The sequence below is a fragment of the Gouania willdenowi genome, chromosome 6, assembly GCF_900634775.1.
Source record: "Gouania willdenowi chromosome 6, fGouWil2.1, whole genome shotgun sequence".
In the NCBI taxonomy this organism is placed as follows: Eukaryota; Metazoa; Chordata; class Actinopteri; order Blenniiformes; family Gobiesocidae; genus Gouania; species Gouania willdenowi.
Window position 1 is genome coordinate 26279803 of NC_041049.1, and position 18788 is coordinate 26298590.

Sequence of the window (18788 nt, forward strand, 5' to 3'; positions counted from 1 at the left end):
CATGAACTGGTTCAAGACTCACCTCCTCACAGATATCTTAATGTGTCGTATTGGGTTTTCTGGAGTTTTATTCTTCTAGATCCGTTATTAGTCATATCCTGCAGACGGATCCACACTCGGATACCAAATCCAGAGGAAAGTCCTAATCCCAGCTACACATAACCAGAGTCATCAAACCCTCACTGGCTCTGCTTTGGGAGCAACATCAGAAAAAACAGTTTTATGATGATCAAGGACTGGACTTTGTTTTGTGACTATCTTTTTAAGTCCACTGACCACAGGAGAACCAAGAGAACTTTCCTAGAGGACTGATAGAGATCTTGTTCTGTAAGGCTTGGTTGCAGTGATTGGGACAAATTGATCTTAGACATATGTCATCTGGTTTTTTAAGAACAAACCTCAGAAAGCACTAAGCAGGGTGAACCTAAAACAAGGTCTACTTAATAAAAAGTCTATGTGGTCCTGGTTTTGGGGTCTCAATTTCTCCAGACATTCCTCACATTGTCTCAAACTTCGGTCCAACTTGCTGCCACGCTTGTACAGGTTAACTTTGACCTCTCAGGTGAACCTCTGACCTGGTGTCTGTGGACTCTGCGCACTGATCTCAAGACATTAGATAGCGCATCAGTTGAAAGAAGTGACACAAGCAGTACTCCAAATTTGCTCTGTTTAAAACCCAGTAAAAGAACAAGAAAATGTTTTTTTGACTGGCATGGTGTTAATAAATTCTTAATTTCAAGTTTTCTTGTCATTATTTCATGAATATATAATATATATATAACATCATATAGTCTCAGGTGGGTATGAACTTGCATTATACAGTATGTCATATGCTCGAGTCTAAATACAGTAAATGACATGCTCAAAGAGTCATCCTGCGGGCGGCATCAAGGAAAGGAGATCTGGCGGGCTCTGGGGAGCCGGAGGGGCGACTTGCAGCATCCCCTTGGTGCCCTCAGCAACTGTGGTTGTCATCCCTGGGGGCGCTGCTCTTGGTGCTGCTTCCGTTCCGGGTCTTTCTGGCCTGGGGTCCGGTCCCTGCTGGCTGTAAGCCCACCGGCGGGCGCCTGCCAGCTGCCCATTTGGAGCGGCTCTGGCTGTCTGTTGGGCGTGGGCCTTGGCTCCTCTGCTGGGGTCTCGGGCGGGGGGCTCTCTAGGCCCTCCCCTCGGAGGGTTGGTTGCGGGTGGGTGGAGGGGGATGCTGGTGGGGGGCCTTGGGCTTGGGGGTTGGGGTCGGTGGTGGGATGCGCTGAGATCTTGGGGGCATCTGGGGGGTTGCTCGGCCGTGGGGGGTGGTCTGGGGCTCCCTGGCCCCTGCTCTTTCTGCTGGCCTGGCTGTATCTGCGGGCCCGGGGCAATTCCTGGGTTTGCGGTAGCGGTTTTTGCACATACAGTATACTGGTCTACGATGCGCTGGCACGGCTTGGGATTTTGGATAAAACTTGTACTTGGATTAACTTTAGACATGTTAATCCCAAATACCTGCTTTAGGTACTACCACTCACTCATTCCCCCTGTCCACAGCCACCACCATTATAGCTAAGCTTCACACTTGTCACTATACTGGCTTGATTACAGAACAGAATAAGCAAAATATGTTCTACAATTTCACATCTCACCCTCACTGTAAAATAATCTATTCTTCCCCACCCTTTCTATTTCCTTCCTTGAGTCTCTCATCCCTGCTCCCTTTCCCCTAATTAACATGTAAAATAAATAACGTAGCTGTCTAAACTAAATGCAAACTTTACACACAATATATACAGTAAATAACAGAAAAACAAACACAACTGAAATGTGCAAAATTTTAAGTTGATAAAATTGCAATCAAGCAAAAAAACAAGGAATTGAAGTGGAAAGTAAGAGTACACTAACCATGAACATTGGATTTTCTAACCATTTCTCATTGTCATTTTGTAATTTTCTTTGGTGAATCTCCTGAGGTGAGTTTTCTGAACTTTGGGGAAGTCCATGTCTGTTATTTGGAGTGGTTCTTTTCTCACAATTTCACACCGAGCATTGTCATTGATAGCTTTTGGCCACAGCACAGGATCATCTGATATTATTTGATTTGCTATTATTTGAGTACCTTCTGTTCTGGTGATGTGGTGTCGTGTGGTGAGGAGGTGGTGATGGAATGCTGCTGCTGCATGAAGGTACCATCATGTCCTACTCTTCTGCTTCAAGACCCCCTCATGAAATGAGGTTGATATTGCAAGAAAGAAAATAGTATAAGAAGCAATTGTTTAAGACAAATATTTGTGTTGTCATATTAAATCAGATAGCTACAATGATATATTTTAAACTAAATAAGTCACGTTTTTTATTTTCATCCTCTTCTTGTTTTTTTCTTCTTTTCATGAGCCCTGAGGGACATGTCCACTTCATTCAGCACCAGTCTATCTCAAGGAGCTTGTAGTGCCATACAATCCCCCAGAACACTACGCTCTCAAAATGCTGGCCTACTCATTGTTCCATTTGTCTCTAAAAGTAGTATAGGAGGAAGAGCTTTCAGTTATCAGGCCCCACTTCTCTGGAACCATCTACCAACCACGGTTCAGGGGGCAGACACCCTCTCTACCTTTAAGGTTAGGCTCAAAACATTCCTCTTTGATAAAGCTTTTAGTTAGGAACCAGCTCATAGCTCATAGTTAAGATGCAATAGGCATAGACTGCTGGGGGGGTCTGGCATGCTCGGTTGGAGAGAGGTTGGAGAGGGCGTTAAGAGAGAGGTCATTTAGGTTAGAGAGGGACCAGAGAGGGTCCCATTCCTCTCTCTAACACTCCCTCTATGTCTGCTTCTTCCCTTGTGTATTTGCTCCTGTACTCCTTCTGGCTTTTGTCTTGCAGGTCCGTGGGATCCTTAGTGTGGAGTTACAGAGTCTCAACAACTCTGTCTCCACCCTTTCCTCTGCACACACCCAACACAGCATAACGTGGATGGCTGTTCATCATAGGAATGGGATCCACACAAGGTTCCTGCTGCTTAACAGAAGGTTTTCCTTGCCGCCATGATGAATTCATGTTGGGTGTGGGATACATATGTATGTGTATATACGTATATATGCATATGTGTGTATCCATGAAATGAAGAGGCCGTCCTTAAGACTGCTCTACTGTAAAGTGTCTTGAGATACCATTGGTTATGATTTGGCGCTATACAAATAAAAGATTGATTGATTGATTGATTGATTTTATCTGTGTGTGTTTGATAACATCAGCACGTTGATGCAGGGACTGGTAGTAGTGGGGCCCCATTAGGGAGGTTCCTGACATAACACTGTAATGTGTCTGGGGGGGTTCCAGTTGTGTCACTGATATCTGCTTTCTGTTGGGGCCCCCTACTAGCAACTAGCCAGTGACTACTCAGAAAGGGCCCCATGCAGGGGATTTTTGATGTGTTGTCGCTGCAGCGTCTCAAAGCAGTTTTATTATTTTGTCATTGAAATTGACTGTCAGCCATCCCTCGGGGGCCCCTTCAGCTCGGGGTCGAGGCAATTGCCTGTGTTGCCTCCCCTGTTGCGACACCTCTGGCTGTAGCTGTTCATTAAACCTTATACTCTGGAGAGTTCTTTAGGTGGTAGAAGGCTGTTTTTGTGATAGATTTGATCTGACTGCTGAATGTAAGATCTGAGCTACAAGGACAGCTCACAATCACCGCTAATTTAGCCACAAAGGTCACAAAACTTTCAGAACACAAAAACCCACAAATACAAAATATTTACAAACTTTTACACCCATAACATATTGCCAAAACTCATCTAATGAATGAGCAACATGGCAGAAAATGAAAATAAAATGTGTGATTACCTTTTATCTGTCAAAATAGCCAAAAAAAACAGCAATGGAGAACTTGTATCGTGGCAACTTTTTAAACTAACAGCCAAGGCCTGCCTTGTCTTTCACAAGCCAAGAGTTCTCCTCATGTCCACTGGATAGACGCAGGACAGGTGCTGCTAGTTGCTAAGCTAACTGCTACTGTGCTGCTGCTCTCCTCCGTGATTTCCACATAAGCAACCTTTATCGCAGGCTTAGCTTCACCTATTGGCTTAAAAAACTATTTTTAGCCATTTTCTATAGAATTCAGCGCTGACAGAAACTATTTTTGCGCAAAATCACCCTCGCAGCATGGGGGCATGGGTTGACTTTCCTCTCTCTTCTGTGTGTCTACATTCAATTTTGTGTTTACAGTGAAATTTCCAGTGATTTCAACTAAAAAAAAGACACAGCTGCTCAAATATAATACTTCAAAATTAGTTGAACACCTAAAAGTGAAAAAGAGGTTGGAATTCATTCATTTATTTTTTTAATGAGGTTCTGGATCCAATCAAAAGAGTGCCGGTCAAAATCTGGGAGGTGCTCGATCCTGCTCCGGCAAGATCCGGCCCAAATTAAGCTCTGGACATTGTTGATTAAGGAACACAGAGAGGGGGGCAGGACCAAGTTTCGGAACTTCACAACCAGCTTGTCCGGGATGATGGTGTTAAAAGCCGAGCATCTACTGTATGTGAAAGAGTTTGAATGCTCCAGATGGGATAGGGCTACTAGGAGTGTGAGAAAAATTGTATCCTCAGTAGACAGTTCCCCCTGTCGGCAAACTGAAGGTTGTCCAGAGCATCAACAATGGTGTGCTTGATGTGTTTCAGGAGGAGCCTCTCAAAACACTTCATGATTATTGGGGTCAGAGCAACCGATGATGATGGTGATAATAATTCTAGGCAGGTTACGGCTTATTTGGAAGATGGAAACACAATGATAGAGTACTTGAGGCAAGCAGGGATGCTGGCCAGCCGCAGGGAGCGACAGTCTCAACTCTGTGGTTTCATAGTAGGCAATGAAGCAGAGAAGAAGAGCTCTTCCAAGGGGCCTTTACTCTCCCCTAATAGTGCGTGGCTGACACTCTAGTGGCTGAAGTTAGCAAGTATTCAAGGGCAGTTGACGCACAAACCCTGTGGATAGAAGGACTTCCGCCCAAAATGTAAACCTTCAGAATTCTCCGTTATGTACAGTAATTTGGAGACTGCCAACATTCAAATGGTCGTAACTTCTTCAAATATTCTTTGATTTCTATGTGTGGGACATAATTTGAAAGCTTAGAAACCACAATTTCAGAATCTGTAAATAACTTGTTGCTGCTGCTGCTGAGGTGTGTGCACATTGAGAGAGAGAAGCGCTGCAGTAATACACTCTTAACACAGCATATTATATTACTGTGATGTTGCTGTTGGACAAACGTTAACTTATTAGCGCCTCTGAGGGAGGGATTTTGGAAAGTTTGGATGCAGGGCAAGAGAGCAGTGGGGAGGGAGGGGTAAAGAGCGATCTGAGAGTTGCGGACAGCACCTTTAAACCAATGTTGCATACACTATACAATGAAGCTATGTCCCATAAGAGAAAAGAGAAAAAAACAAAAGAAAGAAAGTAAAACAAAGCAAAACTTGACCATCATAACCACACTCAGAAATGACCTAACCAGACCTCAGAGACACTTAGTGACCCTTCCATTATTTTCCAATTTGGTTCTACTTAAACTGGTGAATCAAAATCAGTTCAGAGACTTCAAAACCAAAACCGTGGCAGTTTGTTCGTTTTTTTTTATTCACAGGACATTCAATCACTGTTACCATGTCAACTGCATCCTTGAATCTGTGGTAAAGTCCTCCCAATGCTAAGGCTTAAATGTTGGTTTGATCTTTGAATGCAGCTTCATCCACACAGCCAATGAATTCCTAGCTTCATCTGAGCTTCACGAGCAGGTCAAGAGAGCAGCAGTCTGTACATCCCATATTGATCAGTGGCCATCAGTCTCCAGTGGTCACCCTTGTGACAACCAGCATGGTACACGAGGAGCTGCATCAGGAGGTCTGCTGCAAACACCAAACAAGCCACCCCCCCAAAAATTAATAAAAGGTAAAGCTTAGGTTGAAGAGGAAGTTGAAGATGAAGATAGAGAGGAAGATGATGGTAAAAGATGAAGGCAATGATGCAGAAGATGAAGAAGAACAATGAAGCTGAATAGAAGGTGAAGATTAGGGATGATGGTGTTGATGAAGACGAAAATGAAGGTGAATATGAAGATAAAGATGAAGATGTTACTCACCAGCAGAGCTCGTCCTCGGGTCTCAATCGGTAAAAAGAAATTTGCCAATGCACAGGCCACAGCAGCCACTGCGAACGGACTGAGCGCCAGAATCACTGACTGAGACATCAGCACCTAAAGTACACAGAAACAATGCACTGCTACAACAACCCAAACGGCCCACATCGCAGCAGACAGTGAACGCACCTGAGCAATGAATGGAGCAATCATTCCTCCAATTCGACTGAAGGATGTGCAGAAACCCATCCCAAGTGACCGAGCAACTGTTGGGTACACCTAAGGCCCAGAACACATAAATTATAAACACCTGGAAGCTTTAAACCCTAATCTACGAGGAACAAAGACTCAAGCCTTAAGTATGAGGATGGGAAAATAAAACCCACTCAATGCCAGTGGTTCCTCTTGATCTATCTGTTGCTTCACCCACTATCAAAACATCCAGTAGATATTTCTACGGTCACTAGCTTCAATCAGACATCGGAGTTTGATGATGTGGAAGCATGACCGAATTTGGAATCCTGTCCCTCACTAACACAGGGAAGGATTGACAAATTGAAAATGCTTTGTTATTCTACTTAAAAAGTAACTAAACCCCCAAACCCATTTTATTCTTTATGTATATATTTGGGTATTAAAGCTGCAGTTTGTAAGTCACGCTCCTGGAATTTGGATGTCATCCAATCAGAGATCTTTCTACAAACACGTGTCCTCCATGAGCTGTTTTGGGCTTTACTATTGGCTGCTCGACTGAAGTCAGGCCCATTCAGGGACCATCGGTAGTTAACGTTCCAGCAGAAGTCTCCATAACAGTGTAAGGCACAACAGTTACACGACAAATCAAGCGGAAAAAAGTAGACTGAGGTGGAGAAGCAACAGAATAAAGTCACAAACACTGAGAAGGAACAAACTGCTTTCACTTTGCCTCCTCGCGGACCTCTGTGACTGTGCGGGGTCCGCCCCACACACACACTGGCTTCAGAGGGAGAGCGAAAACAGACGGGATAAATTGCGTGTAGACCTAAGAGAAGTTTATTCAAAGTGAATTCATTTTACAGTCTGGATGCGGCTGCTGCCCAGAGCAGCAGGGATCACAACCCCCTCTGTGGGAGCTCTTTGGCGGGGACTAGCCTACGGCTGCAGCCGCTGCTCGGGACAGTAACTACAGTGATAAGAGCATTCATGTCAGAGTCTCTAAAACACCAGAAGAATCTCCACTAACACAAGATAACGTCCCTACCATTGTGACTAGTCTCTATTGAGAAAAAAGTTGCGAAAAGCTTTCACAAAATATACTGGTAAGGGATGCTGAGTTTCATTTTATTGTTTTAAAACGGAGCGGAGGGAGTATTCCCCAAACTGCAGCTTTAAGTAGTGTTTTTGCTCGGTCCTAGTCCAACTTTTAACATTTTAGTAAAAGTATTTTAATATGTTGTTAAGTGTCAGTTACTGCCCTCTAAGTTTAGAATGTCGGCTATTACAATTGAATTTTTCTATTGGCTGAGACAGATTATAGGGTGTCATTTGGACCATCATGCATCACCAACTGTCATTGTTGGCCCTTCCCCTCATGTCAAAGCTTGGAGGAGGGTTTCCTCCAATCACAATGAGCATTGATTGACCACTCCATGCGGAACTCCATGCGAAGCCGCACTCCACTGCAGTGATGTTTCTAACTGTGTGCTTCTATAAAGAGCAGATTCTGCTCTAATCAGAGTGTTCATCAAGCTGTGAGTATATTAACAGACACATCATGTGTGTATTCCCGTCTGTGTGTGTGTGCGAACATGCAAGTACCGGTACTTTTTTGTAGCTGTGAGTGCGTCTTCCTGGTGCATGTGTGTGTGAGTAAGGTGGTGTTCCAGGGCTCATGGCTGGAGTAGAGCAGGGGATGTTTTCCCATGAGTGCTATAATGTCTGTAGGGCTGTGTGTAAGTGGGTGAGCTTCATGTCGGGATTGTGTGTCCCTGTGATTGTAGTAGTTGAGCGGAGCTCAGCTGTCACTGTGCAGCGCTGTGGGCTGCCTGACTGGGCATGTCTTTGCTGCTTCACGAGTGACGGACATAATCAAGGCATTTTTTTGAATTTCCTCCTTAGTGACAGGTCAGCAGAAAGCAAGGGTTTAGTTATTCTTTAAGTTCTTTAAGGTATCTCTATTGTAAAAACATCTCTGGAAATGTTTCACTTTTACTCCCATTTCTTTTTTCACTTAGATTCTATTCGTTATTTTGTTCCAAAACATGAACAACAAATAAACAATCTGCATTCACAAAGATATAAAAATGCAAAAGAAAATATACCACCATCCAAAGTAAAAAAGACTTCAAGGTGACTGCTCTGACTCAAAAAAAAAAACCAAAATAAAACCTCACAGCTACAATCCCAAACCGCCTAGAACAGGGGCCAATTGCACAAAAGTAGGATTCAGACATTGAAGATAAATGATTGAGCTGAGTTTAATGAATCCAAAATAAGAGCGTCCAGGCTTAATTGGATGCACAAAGACCAAGCCAGGATGAGCAGACACGGATTCATCAAATCAGACGTAACCAATGCTGGATCAGTGCGCGCAAGCGGCTTCTTTAAATAGAACCTGCCATCGATTACAGATTCACCATGGCATATAACTTTAATATAAATGGATTCACTTTCTATTTTCAAGCCTTTATATACTGAACCTTTAAACTATCCGTTCTTACATGGGTTGATAATAATCCATTTTGGTGTGTTACTTTTGTTTTACATATTGTTAACATACATGGTCCCAGATATAAATTAATAAATCAGAATCCCACAGAGCCCTGATTGAGAACCTACTTCTGCAGTGTAGATGTAGACTACGTTGAAGTTCATGGAGACCAGTGAGCGCAGCAGGAACAATAGCACTGTGAATCCCAACCTGAAAACAGGAATCAACTGATGAGGGGCAGCTGAGGACTGAAACGATTATCAGAAGGTTGGACCAGGTCTTACATGGTGGAGCAGATGTTGACCAGCATGAAAAAACAAGCAGCCAGCAACTGGAGGATGGTCAGCGTCATCTTCCTTCCAAAGAAGCTAAGCAGGCCAATGTTTAATGGGATCACTGGAAGAGAGAAGACAGACTGGGCTGAATCCAGATGTGGAGAAGGTAGAGATGGAGGAGAAGAAACATGGACCTTCAGTGAAGAACTCACATGCCACCTCGCCCAGGCAGCTGATGAGCAGTGTTGTGTAGTCATTGAATCCAAATGGGATGCAGTAACAAAGTCCATCCTCATGGCGGTGCTGGACGTGGTGTTCAGGGTCAGCGTTGGTCACACACAGCAAGTTCTTCTCCAGAAGCTCCGAGCTGCTCAGCACTGATCCATAGTACAGGAAGGATGCCACAAACCTGTGGACGTCCAACAGAATGGTTTGAGCCGTGCACGGGGCCATGCTGGTTTTGGAACCCAATTTTGAGTGGATCACGATGTTTAGACTGACAAACCAACCAGTTCTGAACCAAAATGGGAATTTGGTTTAGGACTTAAAAGTATGTGGTCCAGTATTGCAAACTGTGGTGTCCTCAGTGGTCTGTTAGAAGCCTTTAAGTATAGTGCTCATGAGTTACCAACCTCAGCATACGTTTTGAAAATTGTGTACAAAATGTGGCATTTAAATAATAATATGGGTAAATCTGGAAAAGGACCTGGCAGAGAGAACATCATTTAATACGCATTTGTGCTAAAAAAAAAAACGGCTTCATTCAGGTTTGGGCCGTATTCTGTCAGGCTCGGGTCTTGTTTGGCCAAACTTTTGAGGCCTAATTACACCTCTAAACCTTATGAGCGTGACGAAGAAAAGTGGCAAAATTAACGGAAAAGGGAGAAGGATAAAAAGGTGATCACCTTTATTGTCATATATGTACTGTACAAACACAACACACAAAATGTGTTCTCTGCATTCAACCCATCCCCGAGAAGCAGTGGCCTGCTACAGTGTAGCGCAGGGGGAGCAGTTAAAGAAAAGAGACGCACTCAACATCGCACAGTGATGGCCCACAGTGGTTTCGAACCAATGTCCAACAGGCCACCACTGCCCTAAAGCCAATACCACAAAACAAAAAGGAGGAGCCGAAAATGGAACTTACAATTGTTGGTATTTATCATGATCCCTAAAATTCCATGCTGAGAATTTCTTAAAATAACTACTACTCTCAAACTAAAAGCAAGTTATTCATTTTTTTTATTTCCCCATCATCGTGACGCAAAATTCACTGTTGGATTGTTCACCAACTAATGGAGGGCTTGAGCTTTGTCTGACCCATCAAAAAAAGGTTACCTTTACCCTACTGATGATGTGTTGTTGCAGTGTTGTTGTTACTATTCTTTTTGTTGATAAAATAATTTAATATGAATACAGGGAGGCTAGAACTAGTTTTGATTTACAGTTTAATGTAGTGACATTTATGCTATTGATTTTTTAAGCACTTATTAATTAATGAATAATAATATCTGACTGATGTTATTCATCTATGAAATAGTAGCTACTTACGGTATTATAGAATATAGACAATGATTCAATTCGACGATGCATAAGTGTTTTTCAAAGACATGATAATCACAAAAACTACAGGTAACAGAGTGACACAGTGACCACATACCTCTCGATTTGTAACTTTGTCTCACTTTGAACAGAGCTATAATTGATGTATTTAAATAGCGGTCACACAATGGCTCTCATTTAACAACCGTTCACACGTGCAGATCTGAGCGTATGACGCGCGTTTGACCATATTCACGCAAGCTTCAGTATTAATCAATTCTGACGTGATCGTACACTACGATCAGCTCTCAGGTCTGGTCTGACCTCGTGTACGCAAATCTGAGTGTGTGGATTTGTGCTGCAGCGCAGAAAAATCTGACCGAGTCTGAAAATAAACCTCAGCTGTCATTGAAACATAAACAGACACACTTTCAGAAATAGAGTATTAAAACTAAGTAAAATTAATTTTAAAAAGTCTACATTATTACTAATATCTGCACGTTTTTGGTTTTCTTTCAGTAAACGCACTGTAACATTTCATTTAAGCCATCATTTGCCATTATTGAGAATTTGTTTCAAACCTCAGCCTGAGTCTGTTCCAATACAGAAATGCTGTTCTCTTCCTCTGTTATTCTCTTTCACAGAGCGTTTAAAATGAACTCCTTTGATTCCAGTTTTCACAATACCAAAAAGAACATCTTTATTTTTCTTTACCTCAGCTGTGAGAATGCTGATTTTCATCTCAGAAACGTTTATTTCCTTGCCAATGATGGTTTGACCTCAGTGCTACTGACTAGCTTTGTAAAAGCTTCAAACATTCTCTCACTTTGGTTCGGCTAAAAACAAGTTTGAACATACATAAAGCTCGTACCAGGAATACCACAGCAGCAGGGAGGTTCTCCTGAAGGTCGTTCCCAACAGAATCCTCCAGCTGCCACGTTCATTCTACAACAAACATGGAACAGGACTATGGTATTGAAATCCCAGGTTCTGAATCTGGAGAAGCGATCAAACTACGTCAGATATACCACAGTCGGTTCCACCAGCCGACCAGGAGGAAGAGATGTTCGATTCATAGCTGCGATCTTTTGCAGCGTCTTCATTGCAGCATCCACATTCCCAGCTGACACGTTATACCGGGCTGACTCAGGAATAAACTGAAAACCAGGACACCACAAAGATGAGAACAGATGATGACGTGTAAGGACAGATCAAGACAAACGAGGACTCACTTTGAAGAGGAATATGAGGATGACGCTAGGTGTGATGGAGATCCGGATCATCCACCTCCAGCCTAAAGTGGGAACTACTAACATTCCAAGAACAATGATGAGCATGGAGCCGACCATCCAGAAGATCTACAGCAGACAGAGAGCATGCTCAGATATTTAAGATAGAGACTGAAGGGGAGGTGTGTGCAAACAAGTCACTGAATGCAATAAGACTTATCCAGATGAGTCTCTAAGCAGATGATGCAACGCTCCTGAGAACCTCTGTCTGTTGTTAATCTGTGTGTGTGTGTGTGTGTGTGTGTGTGTGTGTGTGTGTGTGTGTGTGTGTGTGTGTGTGTGTGTGTGTGTGTGTGTGTAGACTTTTCATCTTTTCAGAATCATTTTAGCTCGATTAAATTTGCAACCCAAGTACAGCTAGTACTGCATGCGAGGATGATGACGAATGTTATCTCACACTGGCTAGAGGAAGCAGGACACCTCGTTGATTAGCTGGGATGAACTCCGTCTTCAGCACAAACCTGAGGACAAACAGCCAATAGGTCATTCAAAGATCAGGTGATCCGATGAAAGCCAATCAGAGTGTGGATCTGTTACTGACCCCTGAGACACTCCGGCGACACCGCAGCCAACCATGCTGCGCAGAAAGATGAACCAACCATAGGTTGGAGCGAAGGACGTGAGCAGAGAGAAGTAGGCGCTCCACACAAAACCACCAAACACTACCTAAGAGCACAGGTACAGGTGAGCCAATCAGACGAAAGCACTCAAGTCATCCATCACCTGTTGGTTCTGACCTTCCAGCGTCCGTATCTGTCGGCAATGTATCCTGACAACACACCACACAGCATGAAGCCTAGAAACACCATCTGATGCGCGCACACACACACACGCACACGCACACACACAGGTAATTCTCAGCAGCCTGGTACCTGTCTTGAGCAGGAAGTCCAAACTTCAGAATCAAAGCTCACCGTGGACACCAGAGCAACCTGCCAGTCTTGGAGACGCCATTCACAACGAATCTCAGGAGAAACTACAGCCAGGAGCATAATCTCCATGGCTTCCACAATCTGAACCCACAAACACACACACACAAAGAGATATTGGCACAGGAATACACACAGCAGATACAGTATGTACAACAAAGAGAGACACAACAGGCACATAAGGATGACAGTCAGACACATATAGTCTACTCAAACACATTTATGAATAACAATCAAATGCATACAGTACACAAGTGTACAGTTTAACCTGCATTATCTTGTGCGATTGTCATAGAAAAGCTTTAGATGTGTGTGCACGTGTGTGTGTATACGTACATTGCAGCTGCCCATGATGCAAAACAACAGGATGTGAAAACGTCCAAAGCCAATTTTCTCCACTGCCTCTTCCACTGTGAACACCTGATCTTCACCTCCTGGAGAAAACACCTTCATTATCATCAACATCATCACTTTATCTTCATCATCCCCGACATTACCATCTTTACCATCACCAAGGTCACCATTAAAAGTTGCGGATGTTTGTTTTGGGGTTTACACAGAAAGGTCCAAATCCGGCTGTAATTGAATGTGTCGCTGAGTACAGTGATATCACAGGGATTATCGTGAACAAACAAGAAAATAAATGGTTTTCAAGCAAATCACCGTCCTCATTATCTGACGAAGAAATATAAGAAAACACTGAGGAATGATTCACTGAGTTCACGATACAATACGCTTCGGGTTGACGAGATCAATAAGATATTTAAAAAAAAAATATATATATATATATATATATATATTTAATTAATCTATTATTTTTCCCCATCCATCCATCCATCCATCTTCTCCCGCTTAGCCGTTTCCGGGTCGCGGGGGCAGCATCCTCAGTAGGGAGGCCCAGACTTCCCTCTCCCCGGCCACTTCCTCCAGCTCTTCCGGGGGGACCCCGAGACGTTCCCAGGCCAGCCGAGAGACATAGTGGGTCTTCCCCGGGGCCTCCTTCCGGAGGGACGTGCCCTGAACGCCTCACTAGGGAGGCGTTCAGGGGGCATCCTAATTAGGTGCCCGAGCCACCTCATCTGGCTCTTCTCGATGCGGAGGAGCAGCGACTCTACTTTGAGCCCCTCCCGAATGACTGAACTTCTCACCCTATCTCTAAGGGAGAGCCCAGCCACCCTATGGAGGAAACTCATTTTGCCGCTTGTACCCGCAATCTTGTTCTTTCGGTCATGACCCAAAGTTCATGACCATAGGTGAGGGTTGGAACGTAGACCGACCTGTAAATCGAGAGCTTTGCTTTTTGGCTCAGCTCCCTTTTTACAATGACGGACCGGTGCAGACTCCGCATCACTGCAGACGCCGCACCAATCCGCCTGTCGATCTCTCGCTCCATCCTTCCCTCACTCGTGAACAAGACCCCGAGGTACTTGAACTCCTCCACCTGGGGCAGAACCTCATCTCCAACCCGGAGAAGGCACTCCACCTTTTTCCGGTCGAGAACCATGGACTCGGATTTGGAGGTGCTGATTCTCATTCCGGCCGCTTCACACTCGGCTGCGAACCGATCCAGTGAGAGTTGATGGTCACGGTATGTTGGAGCCAACAGGACCACATCATCTGCAAAAAGCAGTGATGCAATACTGAGGCCCCCGAACCGGACCCCCTCAACGCCCTGACTGGGCCTAGAAATTCTGTCCATAAAAGTTATGAACAGAATTGGTGACAAAGGGCAGCCCTGGCGGAGTCCAACCCTCACCGGAAACGACTTCGACTTACTGCCGGCAATGCGGACCAGACTCTGACTCCGGTCATACAGGGAACGAACAGCTCCTATTTTTCCCCTATTCATTAAAATAAAATGTTTTTGACTATGAACTCTGTATGAGTTTTTCAAGATGAATATAAAAAACTAGAACACGTAGGGGTGTGACGAGATCTCGTACAACGATATCTTGCGAGATTAAACGGAACAGAACAGAACATTGCACCCCAAATCATGACTGACTGTGGATATTTCACAATGGACCTCAAGCTGCTTGGGTTCTGTTCTGTTCTTCACCCGTCTTCCCCCAAAACCTTGGACCTTGATTCCCAAATAAAAGGCACACTTTACTTTCATCAGAAAAGAGGACCACTGGCCAACAGTCCAGTCCTTCTTCTCCTCTTTTTTTTCTGCAAAAACTGAAAAGTAAATAGTGATTTCTTCACTGTATTCCAATTTTTTAAAATCCTGTTTTCATGGGTTTTATGAGCTGGAAGCCCAAATTATGTAAAAAAAACAAACCAAATAAATACTTGAAATTCTTTAAATTGTGGGCCTTAAATCTATAATCTATGAAAGTTTAACTTTTTGAATGGAATTATGGAAATTAAACAACTTTTCCATGATATTCTATTTTTTTGGGGAGGGTCTGTACTTAGACTCTGTTTGCACTATTTGCACTCTATATTGACAGAGTAGAACTTTGATTTGCTTTTGCACATAATATTGTTTGCCCTTGAAAAACAGAAAGAAGCATAATTTTGTTCATTTTATTCAAACTTTTTGTTTCAATTTGTGGAAGAAGAAGTTTCAAAAGCTCATGCTTACATCATGCATGTAAAGAGTTCTAATAAAACATTTCAAAATGCGTGTGCAACCATCGGTTAAATGAAAGTCTGTGGGTCCTGTCATAAATTTTGTCTCTGTAGTTTTCTTAAACTCTCGTCTCGTCTCGTTCTCGTGTACCCAATATCATGTCTCGTCTTATCTCGTGAGCTGGGTGTATCGTCACACCCCTGAAAACAAGCAATAAAATAAATGAGACTTTTCCTTTTTTAAGTGGGAAAAATGCTAAACTGCCACAATTAGAAAAAGAATCCATGCCAGTCTGAAACCAGCCCCACACAGCTAATATATGGTCACCATCATCATGACATCCTTTAATAAAAAATCCACACAGTTTTCATCAGGGGTGCCCAATATGCTCATGGGAATGCAAGACTTCATACTGTAGATCAGGGGTGTTTAAAAATGTTTCGATCCAGGGACCCATGCTTAGAGTCACTGAGACAGCCATCACATTTCACAGTGACACAGCAGTGCATCATGTCCACCATCCATACACTGTGCATGTAACGTACGGTTGTTTTATTGGTCAGAATTTTATTGCATAATTATGCACTTTTGTAATGATACAACATGAATACTGGATTTATTATTATTATTATTATTATTATTATTATTATTATTATTCTCTGGACCCCCAAACTACACAGTTTGAAAACCACTGCTGTAAATGACTGAAAACAGCACCGATAACAAAACCAGCAATGCACCATTCTGTTCATAGATACTGTAGATCAATATGAAAATATACCACCTTGGGCTAACTGTGGCTCATTTACAGTCTGTTTCTGATCATTAAATTGTCCTTAATAAATAAATAAACCACCTTTACAATCTTCATGACAGTCACTTTCATTATCATCACTCTTCTCGTGCAGGCCTACATCATTAGCATCAGCAACACTTTCATCAACTTTATCATCAGCAACAACAACACTATCATCATCACCTTCCTCACATCTTCACCTTTAGCGATATAATCATCACCTTCCTCATTCACTCTGTGAAACTCAAAATAATCACCCTAATCTTTATCGTCACATATTCACCTTCATCATAGGGCTGGGCGATATATCGATATTCAAGATATGTCGAGTTTTCCATTTTGACGATACAGAAAATTACAATATTGCCTATATCAATATTTCATTACTTCTAAGAACAGCATGGAAAGCACAGTTAAATGGATTACTGAATGTGTCCTCACCCAGACCTTCCCCTAAACAAGCCACACTACAAAACTCACTCACACGTGCTGTCCCTTAGAGGAGAATAAGCCAAAAGTGGCATTATGTAGCTGTTCATTAATAAATGTCCCTGTGTAGCATTTTGCATCAGCAAATTTAACCCAAAAATGTCTTTCTGGTTAAAGTTTATTGAGTTAAAATATCTAAATGTATATGGTATATCGCCATTTTGGGAAAATTATTGTGTTCAATATCGCCCAGCCCTACTTTATCATCACAATTATCCTCATCCCCTTCATCGTAAACATCATCATCATTGTCACCACCACCACTATCTAAATCTTTATCATCATTATCATGTTAGTATCCTGTCCCTGTGTGAAACAGGTTCCATATATCAGTTTCTTCACACTGATCACCAGAGGTGTAAAGAGTACTGATATATCCTACTTACTGTAAGTAGTAGTACTGTTACTTGATTAAAATTGTACTCAAGGATAAATAAGGCTTTATTTGAAAGTAGGAAAACACCGCGCTATCTGAACATATGGGAAGAGAGCGGAATCACTCATCTCCTCTTAGAAAATGACAAGCTCAGGACATATAACAATCTAACCCAAACATTCAATATAAATAAAAGTCACTTATTACAGTACTTACAAGTAACAGAAACAATCAAGAAAAATACTCCATTAGATCTAATTACCTTACAACCTCCAGAACTGGTTATATATATGAAAAAAATCTCAACAAAATAAAAAAAAAAAACTGCTGGCTGCCCATCTGACACGGCTCTGGTGGGTTTGCAGCACTTGGGTTTGCAGTAGTGGTTTTTGCACATACATTGGTCTATGATACACTGGCACGCCTTGGACTGTGGGATAAAACTCATACTGGGCTTAACCTTAGACATGTTGATCCTAAATACCTGTTCTAGGTATTACCACTCACTCCTTCCCTCTGTCCACAGCCACCACCATTACAGCGAAGCTTCACACTTGTCACCAGACTGGCTTGAGTACATAACACAATAAGCACAATATGCACAACTACAACTTTATATCTCACTCTCACTTTAAAATAATCAACTCTTCCCCACCCTTTCATTTCCTACCTTGAGTCTCTCCTCCCTGTTCGCTTCCCCCTCACCTAGGTGTAACACTGCTCTCTGTTTTTATATCCTCCCTAAAATAAAGTATTTCTTACCCTTCCTTAGGGAGGGTTGGTGATGATCACAATTATGCAATAAAATAAATTAATTTATTTAATTGCAATAACAAAACATGCATTGCTGTGTTAAAATGATTGCACTTCTTGTAGTGTTGACCTTTGACAGCATGTGCAGACAAGGTCAAAATAAAAATAAAAAAGTACAAATAAATCATACATAAAATACTCAAGTACAAGTAAAAAGTAGTTCAATTAAATAGTACTCAAAGTAAAAGTTACTTTCACCCCTCACGTTTATTATTGGGAATAAATCTTACCATGGTTCCCTTTCACACAGTAAACATCTCGTGTATAAACAAAGGAGGAGACCACATCTACCACAATTGGAACTTAACTTATTTTCCACAAAGGTATCTGTGAATATCTTTCTAACTTTAGCTAAGTGTTGAAACTCCAGGACTCACCATTGTTCTCCTGCTGAACATGTTCAGGGTTGTCCTTCAGCTCCACCTCCTGCAGCTCTATGTGGCTCACCAGCTGAGCCTTCATAATGCTCTACTTCCTTCAAATATCTGTCAGAACATTGATGGTCTTTGTGGTCCTGGAGGCATCGACAGATGTTATCTGAAATGATCCAAGTCCCTGGCCCTCATCAGGGCTTCACAAGTTGATCAGCTTTTATCATTAAAACTAAAACAGCTAAAAAAAATTAAAAAAAAAAAAAAAGCTGGAAATAAACGTAGTTTTGCTTAAAGTTTTTCACGGTGATGAAAAGACACACGAACTCAAACTCTTTCCCTTAATATAATCCATCCCATGATCCGATGTTTCTGAATGAATCCGATTTCAAAACAAGAAGGAGCCAAACACGGTGTTCTGTGATCACCTGCCGGGTTGTTTCAGGAAGTGCTGACGTCACAGCTCCCCGTGGACGCGTACGTCAACTGTTCAGGATAAACAGGTTTAACGTGATCCACTACCCAGCACGTGTGATGATACACT

The 18788-nt window shown here is 42.5% G+C and overlaps 1 protein-coding gene across 2 annotated transcripts; it reads right to left on the reverse strand.

Annotated features, from left to right (window-relative positions):
- Positions 1-5577: 5577 nt before the first annotated feature.
- Positions 5578-18681, reverse strand: svopl (SVOP-like). Of its 2 annotated transcripts, none has more exons than XM_028451633.1 (15): positions 18251-18681; positions 13158-13255; positions 12807-12905; positions 12630-12701; positions 12434-12558; positions 12290-12353; positions 11836-11961; positions 11632-11760; positions 11475-11548; positions 9274-9470; positions 9071-9182; positions 8915-8996; positions 6287-6376; positions 6101-6214; positions 5578-5864 (listed from the first exon to the last, which is right to left on the reverse strand). In XM_028451633.1, exons 1-15 carry the CDS (start codon positions 18333-18335, stop codon positions 5856-5858), a joined length of 1476 nt encoding a protein of 491 aa, XP_028307434.1. In that variant the 5' UTR covers positions 18336-18681; the 3' UTR covers positions 5578-5855. The 2 variants fall into 2 exon arrangements, with proteins under 2 accessions (XP_028307434.1, XP_028307433.1); XM_028451632.1 differs by having other exon boundaries at positions 5578-5867.
- Positions 18682-18788: the final 107 nt, after the last annotated feature.